Here is a 24,616-nt window from a genome sequence, read left to right on the forward strand (position 1 = left end):
AACAGATGTTTCTCTTAGCCCCCCCCAAAATAGATAATAATAAAGTAAATAATCCTATGCATGTATGCATGTAATCCTTGCACAGTGGTTTACAAATATTATGTCATTTAATTTTAACTGTAATCTTATATTGTAGGTACTATTCTTTTTAAAAATACATTTTATTTATTTATCTTTAGAGGGAAAGGGAAGGAAGGAGAGAAGGAGAGAAATATCAATGTAAGGTTGCCTCTGGTGAGTCCCCTGCTGGGAAGTGGCCTGCAACCCAGGCATGTGCCCCGACTGGGAATCGAACCTTGATCCTTTGGTTCGCAGGCCCATGCTCAATCCACTGAGCTACGCCAGCCAGGGCTGTAGGTACCATTCTTTATTAACCTCATTTTACAGATGAAGAAACTGTTAACTGGAGAGGTCAAGTAGAAGTCTCAAGGTTACATAGCTGATAACTGGTTGGGACTGGATTTAAAGCCAGTTTGCATTAAACTAGCACTATTATTCCAATAGTCTAGCTCAGGGGTGTCCACCCTTTTGGCATCTGTGGGCCACACAGGAAAAAAAAGGGCTGTCTTGGGCCACACATTAAATACACAAACACTAACAAAAACTGATGAGCAAAAAAAAAAGGTCTGTGCATAATTTTCATGATAATGCCACCATACATGAGCAAAAAAGTATGCATATAATAACCCTAATTATGCAGCAGCCCTTTCAATAATCTTTTAAAATCAAGCAGGTCCAAAGTTTGTGATCACTAATATAGAAAATGTACCTATCTAAGTAATAAAACATCATTGATTTTAATTTTTTTATTATAAAAGTAAAAGAAAAGAGGGCAACATAAAACTAGTGGGATGTTTAATACTGTATTTGAGAAACTAGGACATCAATATCTGGTTTAATAGAAGCAGTTGCTATTTTCAGTGAGTTCTAAGGTGCTCATCAGATATTGGGGTTCTAATTGTACTCTTAGTGCATTTCATTCTTGAAAATAGTTGCTTGCAATAGTAGGTGCTGCCAAACAGTGATGACATGCATAAGGCATGATTGTCTACACATGCGTACAAATAGCGAGAGCACGCCCATGTTTACTTTACGTGACATTGCAACAGATAACCATAAAAAAATCTCATAATGTTTGAAGTAAATTTACAATTTTGTGTTGGGCCATATTCATGACACCTCTGGTTTAACTAGACCTTGAAATAGTATCCAACAGATAATGACGTGAGAGCTTGGTCCCCACTATCTGATTTCCCCCATAATTTATATAAGAAGTTTTCCTGTAGATGCCCCTGACTCTGATATCCAGCCTGGCTCTAAGGCCAATGATGTTAACATCACACCAGGCTGCCTTTCATATGCTTGGCGGTCCACCCATGGCCTCGGACTGCTTAAGTCAAAGGTACAATGGACAGTCTACCCTGAGCCACTTACCAACTTCTGACACTCTGTCCCACTGGCCTCCCTGGCTCCAGCACACCTTCCTAATCCCGCTGCTCACTGCTTTCCTACCTGTAACCTATACTCCATCCAAATTGGTCACCACGCCTTTGCCCCATCACACCTTTGCTTTCCCTGGACCGGAAACAGTTTCGCTCTGTTACAGCTCCACATTCTCATTGATCATGTGACATTCAGTGAAGACAAATAAAACTCACAACACACCGTTTCGACAAGGGCAATAACAACAAACTGGTTAATGTGTGTTGTGAATCCATGGAGCATTGATTAGTCATTGCCTCAGAAAGCTTCAAATGACCAAAATCTCTTCTCCCACATGTGCTGGAAACTTTGATAGAGGTTTTCCCATGTTTAGCAGCGAGCCTAAATATTTACACGACATCACTAGTAACCAGTTGAAAAGCTGAAGAGGCTTTCTGCAGTATCAGTTTAAAAACAAACAGAACAGAATCTCACAAATTTCGTTCAACCACGCTGAAGGAAAGATCGAATTATCTTCCTAGTCCCTCTGTAGGAAATGTCACCAGTTCATTGTTATATGAAGAGCTAACCAAAGAGTATGTTGCCAAAAGATGTGGGAAAACCTGTGTATATGTCAGGCTATGGCACATGTCAGGCAATTAATTCACAAAAATACTGCTATTTGTCTAGGTTTAAATTTGCAATTTATTGTGATTTCTTTTATTAGGCTAACTAAGTCTTCATTTTGTACCTACTTTTTATTCCTTCTTCCTGAAAAGGTTTCTCCAAATGGTGGAAACCTCAGGCCCCAGACCACCCGGGCCTGTCCCTGACCTGTCGAAGGAGCCCAATGTGCCTGTGGAGCAGAGGCAGCCCCTGGGCCCCGCGGTCACCACCCTTCCTTCCTCACTCCCAGGCCTCCGATCTCCCTCCAGCATCTCCCAACAGGCTCACGTGGAACAGGTAGCTCAGCAGGTTAATGACCCAGGTATCAGATGGCTCCCCATGAATTACACACACCACACTCTACTTCTTCAAAGAAGCTAGATATTTTCCGGAGTCTAACCGCCTAACCACCACTAGGGCTTTGAGAAAAATGTGGAAGAAGAGAGTTTTATTGTTTTGTTTACTAGGCAGGTGCGTGTGGTGGTTTTTATAAACGGAATGGCTTTTACGATACAATATATCACTAAGAATTGCTCATTCTACCCTGTCAAAAGTCTTAAGTTACATTTATGGTTTGGGGTCAGGGGAGGTTCCATGAGAACGTGCACCATCAACAGTATGCTTTTTTATGCATCTACAATAAAAAGTTATACAATAGTAATACCTGGAGAGTATCTCTCTGCTTAGAGTCTAGAGTGACTGTCCATGCACTTAAGATTTAATTTTTGGTGCAATAATGTGGATAAGAAATGGATGAAAGGGTAACTTTTAATAAAATATTCTTAGTGACAGTACTTTAGCTCCTTTGCATAGCAATGCATCAATTCTGACAGGGTCAAATGATGAGACTTGCTCATCAAATGATAAAGACACACAAGAAACCTTTGTGTGTCTTTATGAGAAAAACAAATCATCAAAAACTCCCAATTTATCTGAGAGAACTTTACAACCAAAGCTACCAGGTAAAGCTAACTTACCTCTAGTTAGAAGGCAAAAGAACATATTTTATTAGATAGAAAGAACCAAGGGTAAGCAGACTTCCAATATGGCAATGAGAATAGCAGTTTCTCAGGTTTTAAGTGCTAACTTTAGAGAATATAAAAAGTTATGAAAAATTCATTTGAACCTCATTATAATACTGTAATGGGCTATTGTCCGACACCTCAAACCACATTTTAATGCGGTCCTTTCAGGTCTTTTAGTAAGGAAACTGTCTGGGATTATGCCTAAGCTAGTCTTGTCCTCTAAAAATGTTTGCTCCAAAGTAGTAGTTCTCAACCTTGGCTGTGTACTGGAATTTCTTCTACAAAATACTGAGGACTGGGTCCCACTGCTCAGAGGTTCTGAATTACTTGGCCTGGATGCAGTAGGAACATAAGCCTCGCGAGCTGATTCTAATATGCTACAAAAGCTGGTAACTATTGCTCTAGAGCAGTTCTCAACCTCAGCACCATCAGCATTTTGGGCCAGATGATTCTTGGATGTGAGGGGCTGTCCTGTGTATTACAGCATGTTTAGCAGCATCCTCGACTAGGTACCGCCAGCCCTTCCTCCCCTCCCCTTCCTCAGTGTGATGATCAAAGTGCCCCCCCCCAGACATAGTCACGTCAAGGAGGGCGGGCAGCTTGGAACCTGCCCCTGGTTGAAAAGCACTCCCATGAAGAGTGGTACAGTGAACCAATTTTATTATTTGGGGCTGTTAGAAAACTACTCCTGACAAAGAGGAGCAGGGCAAAATAGACCCCCACTTGAGACTCACGCAGGAAGGACCTCAAAGGCACCAGTGAACAGGATGTTCACCAAAGCACGGAACGCAACCATATACCTCAAATGCTCAGAGATATAAAAACGCCGAGCATGTCACAAATTCAGTGACTCTCCAAATATCCATTTAAAAATCAGCATAACCGCAGTTAGGGGTTTACAGATTAGAAGGGGATTTGACCACATCTGTCAAAGCTGACCTCGTTCTACTTTGTAAATCTTTTGTGTTGCTAAAATCTTGTCAACAGGCAATTATTTTTAGACACGCTCATTTTCTTTGGTGGCTCTAGAATATTATTTTCCCCCAGAGGGCAAGCTTTACAAGGAAGTATAGTCAACTGAAGAGACTTGAAGTCACCAACACCACAGCAAACAGGGGAAATTAACACACCTAACTCTACCCTGAACACTAGACCTTCCTGCATTTTATTTGCAAATGCAATTACACCAGGACCCTAACTCTTTCAGGTCCAATTTTTAAAAATACACACAGGCCTTCAGAAACGTAGGTAAATCGGCTGAATTTATTTCTTTGTATTTATGTGGGCCAATACTTTTCACAAGCTGAATCTTAAGTGCAGAAATCAAACGCATCTCTAATTCGGTGAGGGCATTATCATTCTACCCAGCTCTTTAATGCTTAATCTCTGATTGAATTTCCTGTAGATTGCAAAGCAATTTGAAAAGAGTGCTAGGTCTAAAATATACAGCTTTTCTCAAAAATAATATTTTTCTCAAGTCATTTTTAAAAATCTAGCCACAAAGAAGCAGCTAGGAAATGGGAAAGTTCCTTGTTAGCGGCATGCGCATTCTTCTTCCACTAATGCTGACGCAAAGAGAGACTCACTTGTTTACAGCTGTTGTCTTCGGGAACAAAGAGTCTGAGACAGGGCTTTGGTAGAAAAGCAGAGGACCACAAGTAAGGGGAATTAGGGCATAGTAAAGGGTGGAGGAGACAGACAAGATAGTCAGTGACTTCCTTATCTTTGCTTCTTTTCTTTTTCTCTACACAATAGAAGAGACGGCCAAGAAGCAATAAAGGAAGGAGAGGAAACATGCTTTTTTAACTGAAGGCAACTGCTGGGTCAAATATAAAAACAATTTATCTAATTATTCTACTCATCCGTTCGACAGAACAGGGTGTCAAATTATTTAATAAAAATAAAAAAATTTAAATGTGTTAAATTTTAGACATAGCCAGTTAAAGGTAAGAAAGAGAGAAAAATAAAATGAAAATGGTGTGTGGGGGAATAATGAAGAAGGAGAGAGAGACACAGTGAGACAGAGATGACTGCAATCTAGAGAAAAATGCCTTCATCTCAAAGCACTTAGGATGCTACTGTGAAAAACAAAGCTTCGATTTCGTATCTGTAGAGAAACATCTGTGTTATGGCCTGAATGTTTGTGTCCTCAGAATCTAATGTTGAAACCCTAATGCCCAATATAATGGTATTAGACATAGGACCTTCAGGAGGTGATTAGGTCATGAGGGTGGAGCCTTCATCAGTGGGATTGGTGCCCTTACAGAACAGTCCCAAGAGAGCTCTTTATCCCCTTCCATCACATGAGGACACAAGAAATCAGAGGTACATGAGCCGGGAGAGAGCCTTCACCCAACCATGATAGCACCCTAATCTTAGACTTTCAGACTTTAGAACTGTGAGAAATAAACTTCTGTTGTTTTTAGCTGGGTGGTATAATAAGTCTGTGGTATTTGTTATAGCATCCCAAACAAACTAAGACACTGGCCATTGTGATAAGAAGCTCTAGAAAGCAATACCTTTATGGGTTGAGCAGTCAGAAGTGATAATCAAAATATCTAATAACCAGTTCATTTTGAGTATTGCCACTGATCAAATAAACGTAAATTGCAATTGTGGGAAAGGACTCTGGGTGTAAACAATTCTAAGGCCACCCTGGTGCTGGTTCCAGGGTTGAACATTTCCAGCTTTGGATTTAATAGAAGTGGGATGTAGGCAGTGATTAAAATATGAGAGGGCCCTGGCTGGTGTGGCTCAGTTGGTTGGAGCGTTGCCCCATAAACCGAAAGGTCGTGGGTTCAATTCCTGGTCAAGGCACATGCCTGGGTTACATGTTTGGTCCCCAGTTGGGCATGTGTAAGAAGCAACCGATCAATAGTTCTCTCTCACATCCATGTTTCTCTCACTCTCTCCCTCCCTCTAAAATCAATAAGCATGTCCTTGGGTGAGGATTAAAAAAAAGATTAACTGAGCTGCCCTGGCAGGGTGGCTTGGTTGGCTGGAGCATTGGCCCATGAACCGGCTGTGGACTCAATCCAGGGCACACACACACAAAAAAAGACAGGAAAAGGTGACGCTAATACAGGGGAGATGAAGGAGTCGCAGAGTCAGAATGGACTATTTTCACAGCAGACTGTGGTGGCCTGCCTCCAGGAGGCCTGCAATGGCCCTTCCTCCTGGGATTCACACTCTTGCGTTGCTCTCCCACCCTGAATTAGGCTTAGTCTGTGTGAGCAATAGGATATGGCAGAAATTATGGTATGCCTCTTCAATATTAGGTTATAAAGGACTGCAGCTTCTGTCTCACGTACTCCTGCTCCTTCTCTTAGGTCACTTACACTGAGAAAGCACATCACGAACAGCCTTGTGGAAAGGCCTGTGTGGGACAGAATCGAAGCCTCCTGCCAAGAGCCACATGGGTCAGCTTGGCAGCAGCTCTCCCAGCCCGAGTCTTCAGAGACTACTACCCTGCCTGACAGCTTGACTCAAACCTCAGGGGAGAACCAATCAGGATTCTGGATACTCAGAAGATGTGTGAGATAATAAACATTTATTGTTTTAAGCTAGTAAATTTTGGAGTAACTTGTTATGTATAGCAAGAAATAACTAATATATAGCATTAGAAAAAGTAAAAAGAAACACACATATAAAAACATAGCACAGCCCTGGCTGGTATGGCTCAATGGATTGAGTGCCAGCCTGTGAACCAAAAGGTTGCCGGTTCAGTTCCCACTTGGGGCACATGCCTGGGTTGCAGGCCGGGTCCCCAGTAGGGAATGCAAGAGATGAAGCCAGGCATTGATGGTTCTCTCCCTCTCTTTCTCCCTCTCTTCCCCTCTCTAAATATAAGTAAATAAAATCTTAAAAAACAAAACAAAACAAAAACAAAAACGAAAGACAGTACAAATACAGTTAACATGAGGAACTGCTTTCCACCAAGGAAAGGACAAGGAAGGAAGAGGAAGGCAGGGCCAGTATTTTGCTGAGTTTTTTTTCCTTTACTGGATAGGAAGTTAATTTTTGCAAAGTTCGAGATAGTTAATCCTCTCTACCATGAAGGGGATTGAAAAAATACCCCTATATACCAAGCTAAGTACATTCAAAGTTAAGTAACAACAAAGCTAACAACAGAAAGGCCGTGATTCAGCAGGTCTACCATAGGTCCATCATTTTCAACACATTATGGGCGATTCTCAGGAGCAGCCCCATAAGGTATGGCATAAGGAGTCATCATGAAGCCAGGCTGGCTTCAAAGCCTAGACTCTTTCCTCTGCCTTACAAGAAAATCAGTGGAGATTTGGCTGTCGTTCCAGGAAGAAAGAATCTGACTAAAAGGCCAAGTAAAGCAGCAAGTCAGGCAACGTGTCAGATGCAAGAATATCAAGTTCAGGGTGAAGGAGTCATCCAACAGGAAGTAAGATCAGGAAGTGCTGAATCCCAACAGCTCACTGCCCATGAACATTGTTCTTCTTCTTCCCCAATAACACCAGCCCTCTCTGGACTCTGGGACCAGTTCCAGGGCAAGAACCCTGTGGCAGGGGCCCTGCAGCCCGGGTGCTCCCTGGCACCGAACTGACACTTGGTCTGACTCCTGACTATCTCTAGCCCCACTGCAGTTCCATGGTGGTTGGCCTTGTCACTCAGTTCCTCTCTTGACTTAGTCCAGGGATACACACGGCCTCGTGAAAAGCTTTACTGAAAACCAAGAGAATGGCTTTCTGCCTCTTATATTCCATTTCCAGCACTAAAGATAAGTTAAATGTACTAGGAAGATTTTGTTTAGTTTCATTTATTTTTTTGTAAATTAAAAAAAAAATACACAGGCAAAGATACACGAGCAAAGTTAAAAATTCAAACAATAAGAGGACTCGGTAAAAAATTAAGTCTTCTTCCCCAGCTTCTCCTTTCCAGAGTAACCACTATTGTGAGTCATCTATGGGAGGTAATTATTTTTTTTTACTTATATGAAAAAACACAACCCAGTTTGAAAGCTGAATCTCACTAGGCTACTGAGGTTAAAGAGCTGAGGGACTTCAATTCATTCATCATACAAGTGAAGATTAGTTGATTTATTTTCATTTAAGCTGGGAAGCTAAGGCTTTTACGTCAAACAAAGCACCCCCACCTTCCATCTTCTGCTGTATGTAAGATTTTTCTGTAAATGCATTTGAGCACTCCCTGCATTGGACATGCCCACATGCTTCACGGGAGCTCTAAAAAACATGAATAATGTATCCTCAGCTTTCCAGATGATTGTTGCACAGGAAATAACCATAAGATGAACTTGCATGCATTTCCTTATAACTTGTTTTAAGATTCCATTTATTGCACTTGTATGGGACATCTCCTATGTACCATTCACAATCTCTTGATCCCAACCAGTTTTAAATATTTTTCCTTATTTATTTTTAGAGGAGGGGAAGGGAGGGAGGAAGAGAGGAAGAGAAACATTAGTGTGAGGTTGCCTCTCATATGCCCCCTACAGGAGACCTAGCCCACATCCCAGGCATGTGCCCTGACTGGGAATCCAACCAGCAACCCTTTAGTTGGTAGGCCAGCGTTCAATCCAGTCAGTCACACCAGCCAGGGCCTGATCCCAACTTTTAACCCAGCTACTGGTAGAGGGACCAGCCCAGCCCAGATGCAGCCTTGCCCCGAACCATTTACACTTAACACTTGCTCCTTCCTTGGAGCTTCCCTGTTGCCAAAGTGTGAGGTACCTGCAGAACCCACTCAGCACTCGGGCATACGTTAGCCAGAAGTGCAGGGAAACTAATGTCTGTGGAGCTACCCTTGACAAATGAGGGGAGGGCACTGGTAGCTAAATGCTTCCCCCTTCATCTCCTGGTGAATGGTTCTGGGCAACCATTAATAAGCTTCTTCAGTAGGTTTAAGCCGCAGTCGCTATGGAGACCAACTCTGTAAGTGTCCTCAACTTAGCTTTCCCTTGTTTCTCGTTTCCCTTGTTTTGTCTTTCACGCCCAGTGGCCCTCACTTCAGCTCCTAGGGATCCCATTCCTGGATTAACTATCTGAATTCAAGCTTTTTATTTCAGGCTCCGCTCTGAGGGAACTCAGGCAAAGATAATGTTTAAGGTCCCGTCTAGAAGGTCCCCTGTGAAAAATTCTCCATCAACTTTAGTACCAGAAGTTGTCTCCAGTGGAAAATTGTTTTATTTTGTCTATTTTTCATGGTTGGTACATTTGCTTCCTTCTCTTTTGTGGCCTTGATTCTCTATTTTTACCATAACATTATTATCGTATGTATGGTAAATCAAACTTTCAGGAAGTAAGCATTGGATCTGCCAAAAAGACACATTTTTCATTTTCACCAATAACGTTATTAATTTGGATATTTTGAGGATATTGGTTATCTCCTGTGTGGTAGAACACTTATTATCCTCAATTAATGTCTCGATTTGATCTCTATCAACTTCAACTCGTCTACCCAACTAGGGAGCATCATCCAGAGAGAAATCGCCAGCACAGAACTTCACAAACCATTTTTGACAAGTTCGATCAGTCACAGCACCACGGCACAAATCTTTTTTTTCATTTCAGTTCTGTTTTTACCTTTCTTGAAGGTAATAAATCATAATATGCCAAAAATGTTGCATATTTTCTTCTATCTTCAATGTTAAAATGGCTACACAAAAATTCACCTATTCTGATAAGTTGTTTTTTAAATGAATGCTGATATGACAGCTGTCACAATACAATGTAACAAAATTGTTTCAAATGAAGTTAAAGACAACTAAATGCTACCGGAGCTTTCAGAAAAAAACAAACAACCTTTTTACCAACCCAGTGTAAATAACAGAAAGGTGATATTGAATGAGAAAGGTTGAGATCAGAGGCATGAAAAGCCCAGCCTGAGGCAAAAAAAGGAAAACAGCTAAGGTCTTAGAAGACAGATTTATAGAGACAACAGTCAAGACTGGCAATCAATTCAAAGCAAGACTTCTAACTCAACTGTCCTTCTCCATTTTTTAGACTCTCAGCACCCAGCCAGGAGCCAGTACAGTAAATGTTTGTGAGAATGGAGTGTTTTTCCCAGTGATTTCTGTCTAGTCCATTTCCAGTTCCCTTGGATTGACTGCAGAACTACAGGAGCACATTCAGGTGCTTCCTGAGGGTATATACTATAGAAACTCTTCATCAAACCAGATTCATCAGCATGGCTTAAGCCACTAAGCCTTGAGACAAGGACATTAACTAAAGAAAGTAACAAAAAGAGAATTCCTCTGGGCACTAGAAGGTGGCTTGAAAACTGCCTTTCAGGAAGCAATTTATCAGATGAAACTTGGAGTGTCTAGCAGCTCCCAAAGACTGAACTTGCCATTCTTACAATATGACATTGAACAGCAGTCCAGCTGCCTATCATCACACCTTCTGTCTCACAGTGGGCCTCTCACTAATACAAATGGACAGTAATATTATATTAGAAATTCGGGCACGTTAATACTGTCTTATTTTTCCCTAAAGACTGAAGGTCTTAGCATTAACTTGGATCTCATTAAAGTTTATTACAAACATTCCAGTAAGGTCCACAGGATCGTGGTTACAAAATTCCAACAGAACGGAAAGGAAGAGACACAGATAGCACTGACATCCTGTCTCGGCTTGGCCAGTGCCACCTAAATCGTGACCACCTGGTACAATTATTTGCTTTGAAATACACATATTTTCTCCAGTCCTCAAAATCATATACTTTTTTAGAGGTAGTAACATTACTTCCCTTGTGGCTAAAACAATGACAACTTGATCTGAGTGATAAAAGCTCCAGCCAATGTGCTAATCACCAGAGGTCACACTTCCAGGTTCTAAGAAAGTGTTAAGCTTGTGGTTTCCAGTGTTTTCAGCAGAGTTGTCCCCCCCACCCCTGAGATTTTATTTATTTATTTTTAGAGAAAGGGGAAGGGAGGGAGAAAGAGAGGGAGAGAAACACCGATGTGTCAGAGATACATCAATTGGTTGCCTTTCACACACCCCCAATTGGGGACCCTGCCAGCAGCCCAGGCACAGGCATGTAACCTGGCTGGGAATCAAACCAGCAGCCTTTTGGTTCACAGGCCATCACTCAACCCACTGAGCAACACCAGCCAGGGCTTTAGCAGAGTTCTTAAAATTTTATTTTGCTCACTGCAAAACTCGGGTCATTATATTTTCCCTATGATAGCACTTCTAAAAAATTTTTTTATTTTGGAGATCTCATTAGAAACCTGGCAGTGCTGATAACATTAACATAAGCTGATTAGAGGAAACTAATTAATACTATTTGGAGAGTAACACTTGGACTGTGGCAGGTGATGTTAATAGCAGAGGGCAAGAATAGGTCTGTATAAGGCACTGGCATATAACCACAGTTACAGAAGCAAAGAGGGAAAAAAGCATTACTCACAATAAGCCTATCTATAAAAATGCAACCGATGTTAATTAAAGTTCAGGATGAACAGTTCAAGAGACTTATGGGTTCTCCTATGGTTTTCTGATTTAAGAATACTTTCTCTATCCTAAACCTAATTCCCTCTTCCTCTGGTGCTGTCCTCTGAACACAGCACTGATTCCACTCTACTTACATGTGCACACTCAAGTACACATATGCACACCTGCAATGAAAGATCATGTGGCCATCCCCACGTTCCCAAAGGCTGGCACAGTGCTTGGCTCATTAGTACTCAGTGTTTACAGAGTCAATAAATGAATGAGCCAACGAATGCTGAGGGAACGGAAGACAGAATTATACATGGTCAATGCTGAAGAGACCTAAGAACACACATAATCCAATATTTTTATTTTAAAGTTGGAGAAACCAAGTAGAGAGGTGCAATAGAGGCAGGGGAGAGTCAGGAAGGAAGAAATTCTGGAGGTGCTCTGGGGCTGAGATAAAGGGCGTCAATAGAGGATGGACACCCTGTTCTAAGACCGGCTGTTCCCGATTCTGGGAAAGCGCTGAATTACGGTGACTCATGAATGCGCCTGCGCAGAAGAGGCTACATGATCCCCGCTTCATTATAATAAACTAACATTGTGCGACCCCCCTTCTCTGGTGGCCATTCAAGGAAAATCATGGGAGACCACACGCACAGTAGCTCTAAAGTAATACTTGTACATGCACAGTAAAAGGCCACCAAAACTAGCCAGGAAAGATCCAGCCCCCGGGGCCAATCTCTGCTGGGAGTTTGCCTGCCCCCGTGTTCTGTGGAGTGTACGATCGCTTAATAAATCTGCGCTCTCTCTTTCTGCTATAAACTCGGTGTGTTTGGTTCAGTTCTTTGCCCATGATCACCAAGAACCTGGTTACCTGTGCCCACCTGTGACACAGGGTCTCACCACAGACACAGGAACCAACCCCAGAGCTCTCAAACCACGTGTTTGTGCAATTTCAACCTGCCATGGCGAAGTTTTCTAGTTTGTAGACGGAAAGACACTTTTAGTTACGACTTCCCCTCCCCCTATCTTTTGGCTTTTTCAATCTATGATATAAAAGGAGAAGTTTAAGAAATTCAAATCAGCTTGGTTACAAGCATTGGTATTAATGGCCAGAAAGAAGTTCTCTGTAAGTGGATTTTGACTACTTATGTATGTCCTCGCCTCCACTGTTACATGACTAAAAATTGGCTGCATTATCAACATCCTGTGTTTTTATTAATCAAATTTCTATTCTCACCTTTTCACAAGAAACACACCTCCAAATTCAGGGATTCTGCATAGCGATGTGAACTGAAACATGGATAAAAGAGAGGGATCAGATTGAAAATATTTTAAGCTTAAAGGAATGGTGGCATAGACACTTAACAGGGTACTATGCAGCCGTTACAAATCACTTTCGAGAGTAGTTTATAAGAGCACGTGAGACAGGACAGTGAGCAGGGAGGACAATTCCTCGGCAAGTGGAACAGGGAAACCGAGTCAGACAGCTGAACACAATGGCTGAGAAATTGACAGCCAGGGGCAGATGGTCACCAGGGCAAAGGCCTGGAAGGGCAAAACTGGGAAGCAAGGACCTTATCTCCCAGGGTAACCTCACCTCCCCTGGCCTTTGCTCCCTGGAGATAATATCCAGGCCTCAGTGGTATTTTAGCTCCAGGTTCAGAAAAGCAGCAAATACAGGTGGGCAACTCCAGGACAGACTGCAATGTCTAAAGACTCCTCAATGACCAGTCAGAGACCACGATCCTAAAAGGTTTCACGGAGAACGGATGAGTATTCTGCTGAAACCCTCCCCGAGAGCTCCCCTAAGATTCCAGCCTGCAGCAGAGAGATAAAAGCCTCAAGACAAAGGACTCAGCACGGGGGGGCTCTACTTCAGGGGAGCAGCAGGTGCCATTTTCCTTTTCCTTCTTTCCTTCCACTCCTTTCTTCACAGGCATAGTCTCCTAAGCTCTAAGGCAATGGGCAGCTGGCAGCTCGTCCCGGCTGAGCCCCAGACCTGTGCCAAAGCCCCCTTTCGTCTGACTTCCCAGGGAGCTGAGGCAGCCCCGCCTGGGCTCTCCCGTTGCTTCTTCTGTGCTAACCCTCCCTTGTGTCCCTGTCCCCCACTTTAACAAATGCATCCTCACAGTCACCTGGATTCCCGTTGTGAAATCTCTCCCACACAAACTCCAGAACTCACACACTCCAGCTGGCCGGAGGCAGACCCACTCAGGGCCAGGACCACATTTGGTAACACATGGAGAAACAGGATTGTATTTCAATGTCAAGTGAGAAAAAGATACAAAGTTAGGCAGAAATAATTAAAACCCAGCAGAGAAAAACGACTAGAAGTAAATATACCAAAAATGGCATTTATGTTGAAGCGGTTGAGTTAGACATTTTCTTTTCCTCTTCTATTTTTCCATATTTAAAAAAACACTTCAAATGTATTTATATCACTCTTATAATGGAAAAATAAAACAGTTAATTTTTTTTACAGAAAATCAGAAGTTGTTGTCAGGTTGCACAACCAATACTCAATTTCCCTCTTAAAATTTCTTGTGAGCAGAAAACTGTACTTGAACAATTAAAATAAAAAAATTTAAAAATTTAAAAGAAGAATAAAATCTGCAACAAATAAAAAAGTCACTTCAAATAAAAAAAATTCTTGTGGATCCCTGTCGTTCTCTTCCTTCCATGTCTTGTCAGCAAGCCTCCGGCAAGAACACCTTCTGAGCAGGGAAATGGGTCCTGAGTGAAGGTATAAAGTAAAGGAACCTGGTGCCACTTCTTCCCTGGGGAGCCGTTTGAGAAGCACCGAGGAGGAGAAATTCACTCTTTGTGAGAGTGAGGAACTTCTTGCACATGCCTTTTATTGCATTTTTGATGTTCTTAGAAAACCTGAAAAAGCCTTAAATAATTCACAATCTCTTTTCTGCGTTTGGTTGCTCGATGTATGTTCAATGTTTTTCCCCGGGACAGGAAATAGCTTTCCTTTTGAGATCGCTGATTACTCTAACAATAATGGCTCAATTAAATTGTAGATGTAACTTTTAGGTGCCGCCCAGTTTAAAAAGAATAAAACAAGCTCAATAGGAGGTAACCCTCCAGGTGCTTTCTAAACTGCTTAGAACACATACCCCCACCCTTTTAAAATGCTCTTTTTCCAAAAAGTACATTACAGTATGTGGCGTGTCTTTCCAGCAGGTAGCTTTGCTTGGGCTCATCTCTCAGGAACTTCAAACGCAGAGCTGCGTCAGGGGATCACAAAGCCGTGGCTGAAAATGAATGCTGTCCCTTCTTCCTTACCTCCTGGCAGTTGTAAACGGATCTGTGGGTCCCCAGCTTTAACGGATGCCCAAATGAACACAATAAACAGACAGCTGAGCTCTCTCCATCCCTCGCCTGCAGTGTCTGGTTCACTCTCTACGTGTAAGTTCTCTTTGTACATGGTAGGAACATGTGCTCATTGGAATGCTATGTGGGTTTCTAGCAAGAACAGAAATAAAAATGGTATTGGGTTTAGGTTTGACTTGGAGAAGGAGATCTAAGCTGAAATTCAAGCCACTGTCTTGAGGCCAGAAGCAAGATACCACAACTGGCCAATCCACGCACCACAGGTATACTCAGCTTTTACCAAACTGCGTTTCCCATGCCTTAGGGTGCTTGAGTGGACAACAAAGAATATCACTCTCAAAGAAATGGGCCTGCTCCCCTCACAAATCCCTCAAACACAAGGCCGGATAAGCCATACTACTTTATCCTTAACAAGGGAATATGTAGGTTATTTATTGATGCCTAAAATTAAAAATAAATTAAAACAACTTACAACTTAAGGAAATATGAACACTATATCAGCATAAAAATAAATAATGTGAGGAAAGATTCCCTCTCCTGCTATTTCAACCCTTCGACTTTTGCCCACTATAACAAATAATGAATATTTAGGTTAACGATGTTCTCTGAGATAGTGTAAGACACTATTTTGATCACTTCTCAAATCTTGCCACGTTTTCCCTTGGACATTTCTGTCTAAACCCAATCTATTGAAATGTGTACACACATGGACTCCAATTCCAGTAAAAAGATTAATAGACCAAATGTAAACCATATCTTCTTACTCTGGATTTTGTTTACCCTTGTTAGTAAAAACCCCTAAGCTATCTGAACGATGATCTGTGAATGACAACTCAGCAACTCTCCTTCCAAAATCCAGTTTTGCCTGGCTCTCCATCCCACCAATAAAAGTATGCCTGAGCATCTTCATGTGCAAATGCTAGAAAGGCTGAGTGATGGTCACTGAACCTAATATTATGTAAATTATATGGGCTGTGTGAGGAGACAGGAGATGGGTGACAGAGAAAACTGAGTGATGGTCACTGAACCTAATATTATGTAAATTATATGGGCTGTGTGAGGAGACAGGAGATGGGTGACAGAGAAAACAGAAAGTTCAAGAAGAAGCTCCATGCTACCTTGCAGAAGCTATGGCTACCTGCGTTTTCCATTGCCAAGAGACCAGAATCAGAGTTTTAGAAATGGAAGACATCTATGAGATCGTGTTCATTCCTTTGACTCACAGGAACAGGGTCTCTAGGGAGAGTTAGTGACTTACTCAAGGTCATATATCTGGTTGGAGAAGGGCTGGGAATAGAATCTGGGTCTTTTGGTTCCAAGACCTCTTTCAATCATTCCACAAAACATCTTTATTCCTGTAATAATAAAAACTTAAAAATAAATTATTTGGGTGAAAATCTTTCTAAAATGGTTTACACAATTCCAATTTTCATATACAGAGTATAATCAACATTACTGAACCTTTTCTTTTGTGATTCAAGGTCATCATTATGGAACTCAGTGATGTCAACTCTACGTATACTGGTCTGTGAATGCCTCTTTGACTCAGAGTGTAGCACAACGTCGGAAATACGATAACTGCTTTTTACAGATTTCTATGAATTTACTTGTTGCTCTTATTTCCTGCTGCTCTCAGCACCACCCCCTTCCCTTTGTTTCCAATTCTAATTCTGAACTGACATTTTCTAAAGTCTGTTCTCCAGAATAATGTGAAATGCAGACAGAGGCATACGATATTCGTTGCAGCATTATTTACAATAACAAAAACAAATACCATAAATGTTCAACATAGGAGGACGTTTCGTGAGTAGTACTTTCAAAGTATAGAATATCATGTGGCCATTAAAATTACTGTCACGTGAAGAGGCTTTAATAAAATGAAGAAGCACTCATGTAATAATGCTAAGTGAAAAAAGTAGGATATAACACTGCTAGATATCAACAGCATTTCAAAAATGCTTAGAGTGAGGGAAACCTACCAAGTGTTTACAACGGTAGGGTTACTGATGGTTACTTATTATACCATTCTACTTATTTCTATTTGTTTCTATAATAAAAGTGTAACAATCAATGTCAGAACAAGAATTTTTATTTACTTATTTTTAGAGAGGGGAAGGAAGGGAGAAAGAGAGGAAGAGAGAGAAACCAATGTGTGGTTGCCTCTCACCTGGCCTGCAACCCAGGCATGTGCCCTGACTGGGAATCAAACCAGACACCCTTTGGTTTGCATCCAGCATTCAATCACTGAGCTACACCAGCCAGGGCTAAAACAAGAATTTTAAAAAACACCACATTGGAAAATATAACCTAACTGGTAAGAGCTATATGAAATGAAAATATAGAGATTCTACGTGAAAATCCAAAGCTTTTGTGACACTGTAGGGTTTCATGTGGCTTTTGCTTCCTTCCCATTTCTTTGCTGAATCTCAGGTTGCAGGATAGTTGGATTGTGGAAAAGTATATAAAATGTTAAGATAGGTATGAATTTAATGGGGAAGAAAGGAAGCTGAGAGGGGAAGACAGAGAAGAGAGAGGCGGGACAAAAGGTTCTGACCCAATGCTTTTACACAGATGTCCAAGTGTTTTTCATTAATTGGTTTTTAGATGCTTAGACAGTGGTAACTGTCCTAAAGTCACAAGGCTGGTTTATCAGTGGATGGGCATGAAGGATAAATTAACCTCTCTACAGACAAGGAGATCTTCTAATTAACCATGAACTACTTCCTAAAACTGGGAGAGCAGGGAAAGAAGCTAAGCAGTTGGAGGAAATGAATGTCTTAGATGACGTTTAGATCTGAAGGTACTAGATACTATTGCTATTCTTCTATTTCCTGATTCTCTTGTATTATGGTAAACTAGTTTTCTAATAGCAATAAATTTTCTTATTTTCTCTTTGTTCTTTGAATGAGACCCTTAATTTATAGGCACTGTGGGAGAAGGCAGTTTTGCTTTTGCGACATACAGTGACATTCACATACTCATCCATACACAGGCCCCACCAAATGTGTCACTCAATGCAGAAACAACCATGGGCAGAGTGAGCCCCAAATGGCTGATTTAACAATAGATGTTGCTTGACTTCTCAAAGCTTCTGAAGATCATTTTTAAAAATTGGCCTCTGACACCCCAAACAGTACATACACGCCAAGAAAGAAACTATGACTACTTTAAATTGGTCTAAAGAGACAGATGAGAACCAAATCTGCCCTCATTCAGCCTTAGCGCATATGTAGTAGGATTTGTAAGGACTTCCTCAAATATGATAGACAGTGGGATCTTAAGAAGCGATTTGTGGGCAAACAGAATCTCCTCTGTTTGTAGCCTGAGGGATACGTGACTGATCATACAGATCTCAGCATGGGAGGGGTACCCAGTAGGGAACCAAGACCCGAAATTTCACTAGACAGCTGAGACATTTTTTTTCCATGAACAATTTGATCAAGAACCAATTTGTTCGAGAACTGAGGTTTGACTGCACTTTATCATAATAACCCTGTGAGATATTATTAGCCCAAATTTATAGATGAAGAAACAGAGGCTCTAAGACATTCATTTGCTCAAGATCACTGTTCAGCTAGAGGCAAAGCCTAGAACTTAGATTCTCTGCCTCTCAGGCTTATAGTGACTTCCACTGTTTCATGCTGCAGAGTGTATGGATACATTAATTCTGTGCCAAGGCACTGGCTCCCAGAGGCCGTGCACACACGCACCTCTGCGGATTAGTAGGTGCTCAGCAACACTGCAGGCGAGTGGGCAACTATCCTGAAGAAGGAAAATCTGAGTGGTGAGAGGTGGCAGCTGGCGTTTGTCTCCCTCTTGGTGTCCGCGGGGGCCCTTCATCCCATAGACCACATCTCTCTCATCTTCACAAACCCACATTCGCCACTGTTTTTCAGGATTTAAACTGACGTCCTCAGCTGAAGAATTCCATCGAAAACTTGAGCCACTTTCACTATTGATTTACTCCACACCCCCAGCTTAACAAATAGCTTATGAATATCATAAAGTATACTTATGCCCAAATTCCTCAGAAATGTTTATCCAGAAGTCAGACATGGGTGTTTTAGCTCCCCAGCTAGACTTTAAACAAGATCTGTGTTTCCAACATCTCAGACTCTCCCCTGCCTTTTCAACACGCTTTCCTCTTTCTCCCAGCTGCCTACTATATCACTGTGCATTTAACAAGTGCCAACTGAGTGACTGAGAACCCACATGAATGCAGTGACAGCCAGCTCGATTTGTAATAGGAGGCTGGAGGCCCAGCTCTACAACAAAGTAACTGTCTTATGGTGGGCAAGTCTGTGGTCTCAGTTTTCTCTTCATAAAATGGTTTTGGGGGCAGGAAGTAAGTGGAACATGCGAGTTCTGTGATCTCTAATATGCTGTAAATATTTAAGTATTATTTTGATTAGGCCAGCGGTAGTTTTCCATTACTTCGCTTCATCAGGGATGAGAGGAGAGTGGAATGAGAATTCCAAAGACAGGAATCTTAAAAACAAGGCAAATACAGAAACCAAACACCTAACCACCCAGCAGGAGGAAGAAAGGCAATGTGTCTGGAAAATTAATGAAGTCAAAGAGAATCAGAGAAAGTAGAGGTGCCCTGGGCAAGGCTAGAAATTCGGATCCTGTCTGAGGGGGATGCAAAGGCATTGGATGGTAGAATATAAACGGGGACAGTTTAATAACTTAAACAATTATGTTAGTGGTTAGGCATACGTAGCATAATGTTTGTTTGTTTTTTAATTTGCTCTTCTGTTTGCTATTCAGGCTTGAAATCAAATGTTAAGAATATCACCACTGAGACTGCTTAGATCAGGAGAAAGAAAATAAGATGCATTCTAATAGCTTCCTTGTAAAAATAAAAACAGAAGATCCTGTATGAAAATAGGGATTGATACTATCAACATTGGACCACTTAAAACCTATTTTCCTGTACCTTTTTCTCCATTTTGTTGGGTTGAGGGAAGTATGGCAATTTTAATCGGGATGTTTATCCTAACTTCAATTTCATGACAAATTTTAATAATTTGAATATTAATTTTGGAATTTAATATCGTACTCATTTCATTAAAATTGGGTTTAAGCTGAAAGACCATGTAATAGATAAAAATGGTTTTATAAGGAGGTCTGTCTATGCCCTTAGATAGGATGAACTTGTGGGAGGCAGTGAACTGAAGTACCTGGTGTGCTCAGAGGGGCTAGGATTCGAATGAAGAGCCAAAGAAAAAGAAAATCAAGTTCAGCTTGAAACTTTAAAGAAGAAAAATGGCACTTCTTTAGAAAAGAAATTCTCTGAAATTAAAAATAATACCTGAAGCAAATAACAGTTCTTAGATTATCAGTTGTAAAAGCTTTCAGCCGGCATCCAAAATTGAAGTTCCACTTTAAAAGATTAAATCAGTAAGAGTACATGATTGAAAAAAGGCGAGAAAGTTCTATTTTAAAAAGAACAAACATTTAAAAGGAATCTGATGTTTAAGAGACATTTTTAAGGATCTCCTAATGAAATCTCTGATACTAAAACTGCAGAAAAGAAACTCGCTGTTAATCCGTGATAAATTACTCTCAGTCAGGTTTGCCCTTCACCTTCTACCTCAGAAAAGGACTTACATTTAACTTGTCTACAAAGAAATTTCTTCAGGGAGAAAAAATTGTGCAACTCAGTGTGTATCAAAGACAAACATACCTGCTTCATCATAAGATACTGTCAGTTTTTCTAGCATTTCTCGGTCAATGGACAGGATCTGCTGTTCAAGGATTGTCTGGTAAGACAATACACTATTTTCTTTGTCTTTCTCGTAGTCCTGCAGATGCTGTTTAAGGGCCTCGGGGAGTCGAGATTTTACATATTCAGCCGCAGTCTGCAAATAAAACAGGTAGAGAGCCCCATTAGTGTGTCTCCTGTGAGGTTTTCCACTCCACCTTAGGTGCTGCACCAAGAGCTCAAAGCACCGGGGAACCAACCCTTTGGACAAGCACATCCCTGTCACTGCCACTTTTAGTCTCCGTTGTGACAAATACGGGGAATCTTCAAATATGCAGAATCACAGACTGCTAAGAGGTTTATACCAGAGGTAGAAAGGTATAAGAGAAGATGGATTTAGTTTTTCATTCATGGAGTGAGTGCCTGAAGTTTCAACGACTATTCCATTGACCTCTGAAGGCCCCATAATAGTAATGTTACTGGATATAACTATGACCTGCCCTTGTCTAGAAGGCAGAAGCTGGTCAGTCATCTCAGCAGTAAGTCTGCCTACACTATTGCATCCATTCTCTGTTTGGTTGTTCTCTACTCACTAATGCTTACACAGGAACTCTCGTGAAGCGAAAAGAAAGGAGAGCCCTCTGCATGAACTGATAATGGAACGATGGGATAAATGGAAAAAGAAAGCATCTAAGACAATGATATCCTTTAACCAGAAAAAAAGAGCTGTTCATCCCCCTAAATGTCTTGGCCTTCATATATACATTATTCTTAACTTGTTTTGGTTTTTTTTCTGCCTCTATACTGTTGCACAATGTGCTGCCAGCTAGTAACATCTGAAGTTACCAGCACTGATTTTCAACCAGGTAAGCACAGAAGTAGAAAGAAAGGCATGTATATTTTGACAAAGACCTTCCCAAAGATTCTGGTGTATTTTTCTGGTGGGCTTGGGAAGTAGCATATTCTTCTGTTGTCCAACTGAGAATCACAGTTAAACAGAATTTTAAGGGATAAGTTAAGTGATAGAGTAGTGTGTATGAGTCAGGGAAATTGAAATTCTTAAAATGTATCTTTCAAAAATGCCAAGAGTTTGGCATCTCCTCGCTGTGTATAGGGTCTAAAATTGATGAAATAAATGAAGGCACATGTATATTGTTTAAAATTATTCTCACAACCACTTGAAACCAAAATAAAATAAACTATTAAAAAGAACTGTCTCTGTGGTATGGGCCTAGAATAAAAAAGACACATCTGTATTGTTTAATACATTTTAAATGTTTTAATTAAAAAAAAATTATCTTTACAATGTTTTTTGTAACCTTCACATTTTTTTCTTCTAAATGTCTCACAATTTAGGATGAAAAGAAATTGGACAGAACAATGACAACTGATTTCCAGGAAAAGTCCCCTGGGAAGTGGTGGGGAAAGCTGTTTTTTAGTCTTCAGAGCAGCCAAATATAGCACCCAGCCCTTTTTATATTCAGATTTATATTTATACCCCCTAAAGTCAATCACTGAGAAAATTACAACTTGAAAATATCACCAGACATTGTTCAATTTATCTGCCAGCACCTAGTGCAGAACAAATAAAGTTGTTCCAGAAAATGTAAATGGACTCAGTATATTAGTACAACATACTTCATTCTAGAGTTTAGTGACAATTTTCTCTTGACAGTGGACAATGAAGAGGCACACTGCAGAATACCTTGCTATTCAGTGTGCATCTGTCTTTCATTTTTTTCCCTTGGAAATGTCTGTGAGGTACAGGAAATAATTCTATAATGCACATTTTACAAATACTAGTGCACTCTGTATTACTGAAAGCACACCACACTTTTCCTTCCAATTGTGTCCACTGATCTATTTTTCTAAAATTATGAAGTAGGTTTTTCAATAGAACCTATATTTTTTGCTATATTGAACTTACACTTTGACATTTCATTTCTAAAACAGTGTAACTTTATATAGAGAGTTCTTTTCAGTGGAAAAGATTCTCAGGAGAGACAAAAGGAAATAATTCTAGCAAAATGCTAGATTCTTGTAAGATATTTCAAAAATCACCTTATACCGCAATGATGCTCTAAATATATTCAAATGGCCGTCAAGACCTCATGCTCAAGCATGCACCTGTGCTTTAAAACCAGGTTGCCATACGAGTGCCCTGTGATCTCACTGGTGTGCGGAATCTGAACAAAGGAAAGGAATACAGAAACCAAACTCACAGATACGGAGAGCAGACTGGTGATCACCCGAGGCAGAGGTGGGGAGAAGGGTGCAAAATGGGTGAAGCTGATCAAAAGGCACAAACATCCCATTATAAAATAAATAAGTCCTGAAGATACAATGCACGGCATGGTGGCTACAGTGAATAATAAATATTGTATTGTATAGTTAAAAGTTGCTGAGTGAGCAGGTATCTAAAGTCCTCTTCACACACACACAATGTGACTGTGGTGGTGATGGATATTAGCTAAATTCACTGTGGCGATCCTTTTGCTGTGGGTACAAATCTCAAATCATTATATGGTACACCTCAAACTAATATAGTGTCAATTATATCTCAATTAAAAAAACAGGCTGCCATATTATTAACCGAGATTGGAATTATTGCACAAGTAATGTATAATACAAAGAGCACCTTAAAGTTTCAAATTTCACTGAAATTCAAAAATGAAGTGAGAGACAAAATTAAAATCTAAGACCTATTTTTAATCAATAAGAGCTACTGGAAGCTTAAATCCTTAATTGCATATTCTTATAACCTAATTATGCCAGAAACAGTAATACATGGCGGGGCAAAAGTAGGTTTGCAGTTGTGAGTATGTGAAACAGAGTTACTCTTGTATTACCTATTAATTATCGTATTATTTTCCATACAAACAATTATAAACCCCCTTTTGCCACCCCCACCTGCATTGTTACTGTTATCAGAATCTCGCATCTGTGCAGTACTTCATACTTCTCTGAGCAATGTACGTTGTTCCCAATCTGTACCCTCACAATAACTTTCAGTGGAAGCAGCCAAATTATTGGGTTTGGCCAATCCTTCACATCCTTCCAAGTTGGGCTCAAATGCTATAAACTCTTTTAATAAACCCACTGAAGGGCCACAGATGAACTCACAGGTATTTACCTAGGTATCTGTATAGGTATTTTAGCTCCCCAGTCTGGCTGAAATAAGGACTGTATCTCACAGAATTTGCATGCATTTATGTCATCCGTGCCAACTTCAGTCTGGAAGAAAGGAGAGGCCTAGAGTAAACCCTGTAAAGAGCACTCAGTGGATGAAAAGAATGAAAGATAAGAAGCAGAACGAGTAAGGATCTAAATTCCCGGAACCCAGTAGGCAGAATGCTGACACTGGTCATTATGCTACAAAAGCGATTTACTGTCCGTTAAACAAAATGGCTACCTGGAGTGCAAAGTGTAATTTAAAAGCTCCTAACTGTTTCACAATTCATCTTTAAAAGAAAACCTGTCAGCCACCCCATTCCAACTTATCGAGTGTCTGCTGAGTACGGCGCATTAGACTCGACACTGTTGGGAGAACAAGCCTTTGCTACAAAGGAACCTGCAATTTTAATGTGCAAACAACACACATGTGAGATACCAGAAAAGCACCTTTTCCAAAGCAATACAAAAACAGGCAAGAATCCTGAGATGAATTGAGATATCTGTTTAACATATGAGCTCTGTTCAGTGCTGGCCATCCTCTAGGGAGACAAATTGATAAGGGATGAGAGAAAGAATCAGGAAATCACTCTAGTGGAGTTTAAAGATCAGTTTTGAGGTAAGAAGCACTTACTGAAGGAAAGAAATGCAATCTAGAAAGTAATGAATATGAGTTCACAGGGAGAAATAATAAGAAATGAAGTTGGTAAGAGTAGGAATAGGAGAAAGCTGGCAGTTGAAGTCTTACCTCTCTGTTAACCAGGGAGTTTTGACTTGTAGCAGTAGCAGGAAACTGAAAAGTGTCAAGGAATAAAATAAAGGATCAAATATTGTCTGAGGAAGAATGTGCTTTG

The 24,616-nt window shown here is 40.7% G+C and overlaps 1 protein-coding gene across 3 annotated transcripts in view; it reads right to left on the reverse strand.

Annotated features, from left to right (window-relative positions):
- Window positions 1–24,616, reverse strand: part of PPM1L (protein phosphatase, Mg2+/Mn2+ dependent 1L) — a 247,634-nt gene that overhangs the window by 48,944 nt on the left and 174,074 nt on the right. For all 3 annotated transcript variants that reach the window (XR_005066566.1, XR_005066565.1, XM_037046634.1), the window contains exon 2: window positions 20,574–20,748. Coding sequence is in view for 1 of the 3 variants with exons in the window: in XM_037046634.1 (XP_036902529.1) it covers window positions 20,574–20,748 (175 nt within the window). In the remaining 2 variants the exon portion in view is untranslated. The remainder of the gene's footprint in view (window positions 1–20,573; window positions 20,749–24,616) is intronic.

This window comes from Sturnira hondurensis, unplaced genomic scaffold (assembly GCF_014824575.4).
Source record: "Sturnira hondurensis isolate 20B ecotype Veracruz unplaced genomic scaffold, ASM1482457v3 Scaffold0005279, whole genome shotgun sequence".
Classification (NCBI taxonomy): domain Eukaryota; kingdom Metazoa; phylum Chordata; class Mammalia; order Chiroptera; family Phyllostomidae; genus Sturnira; species Sturnira hondurensis.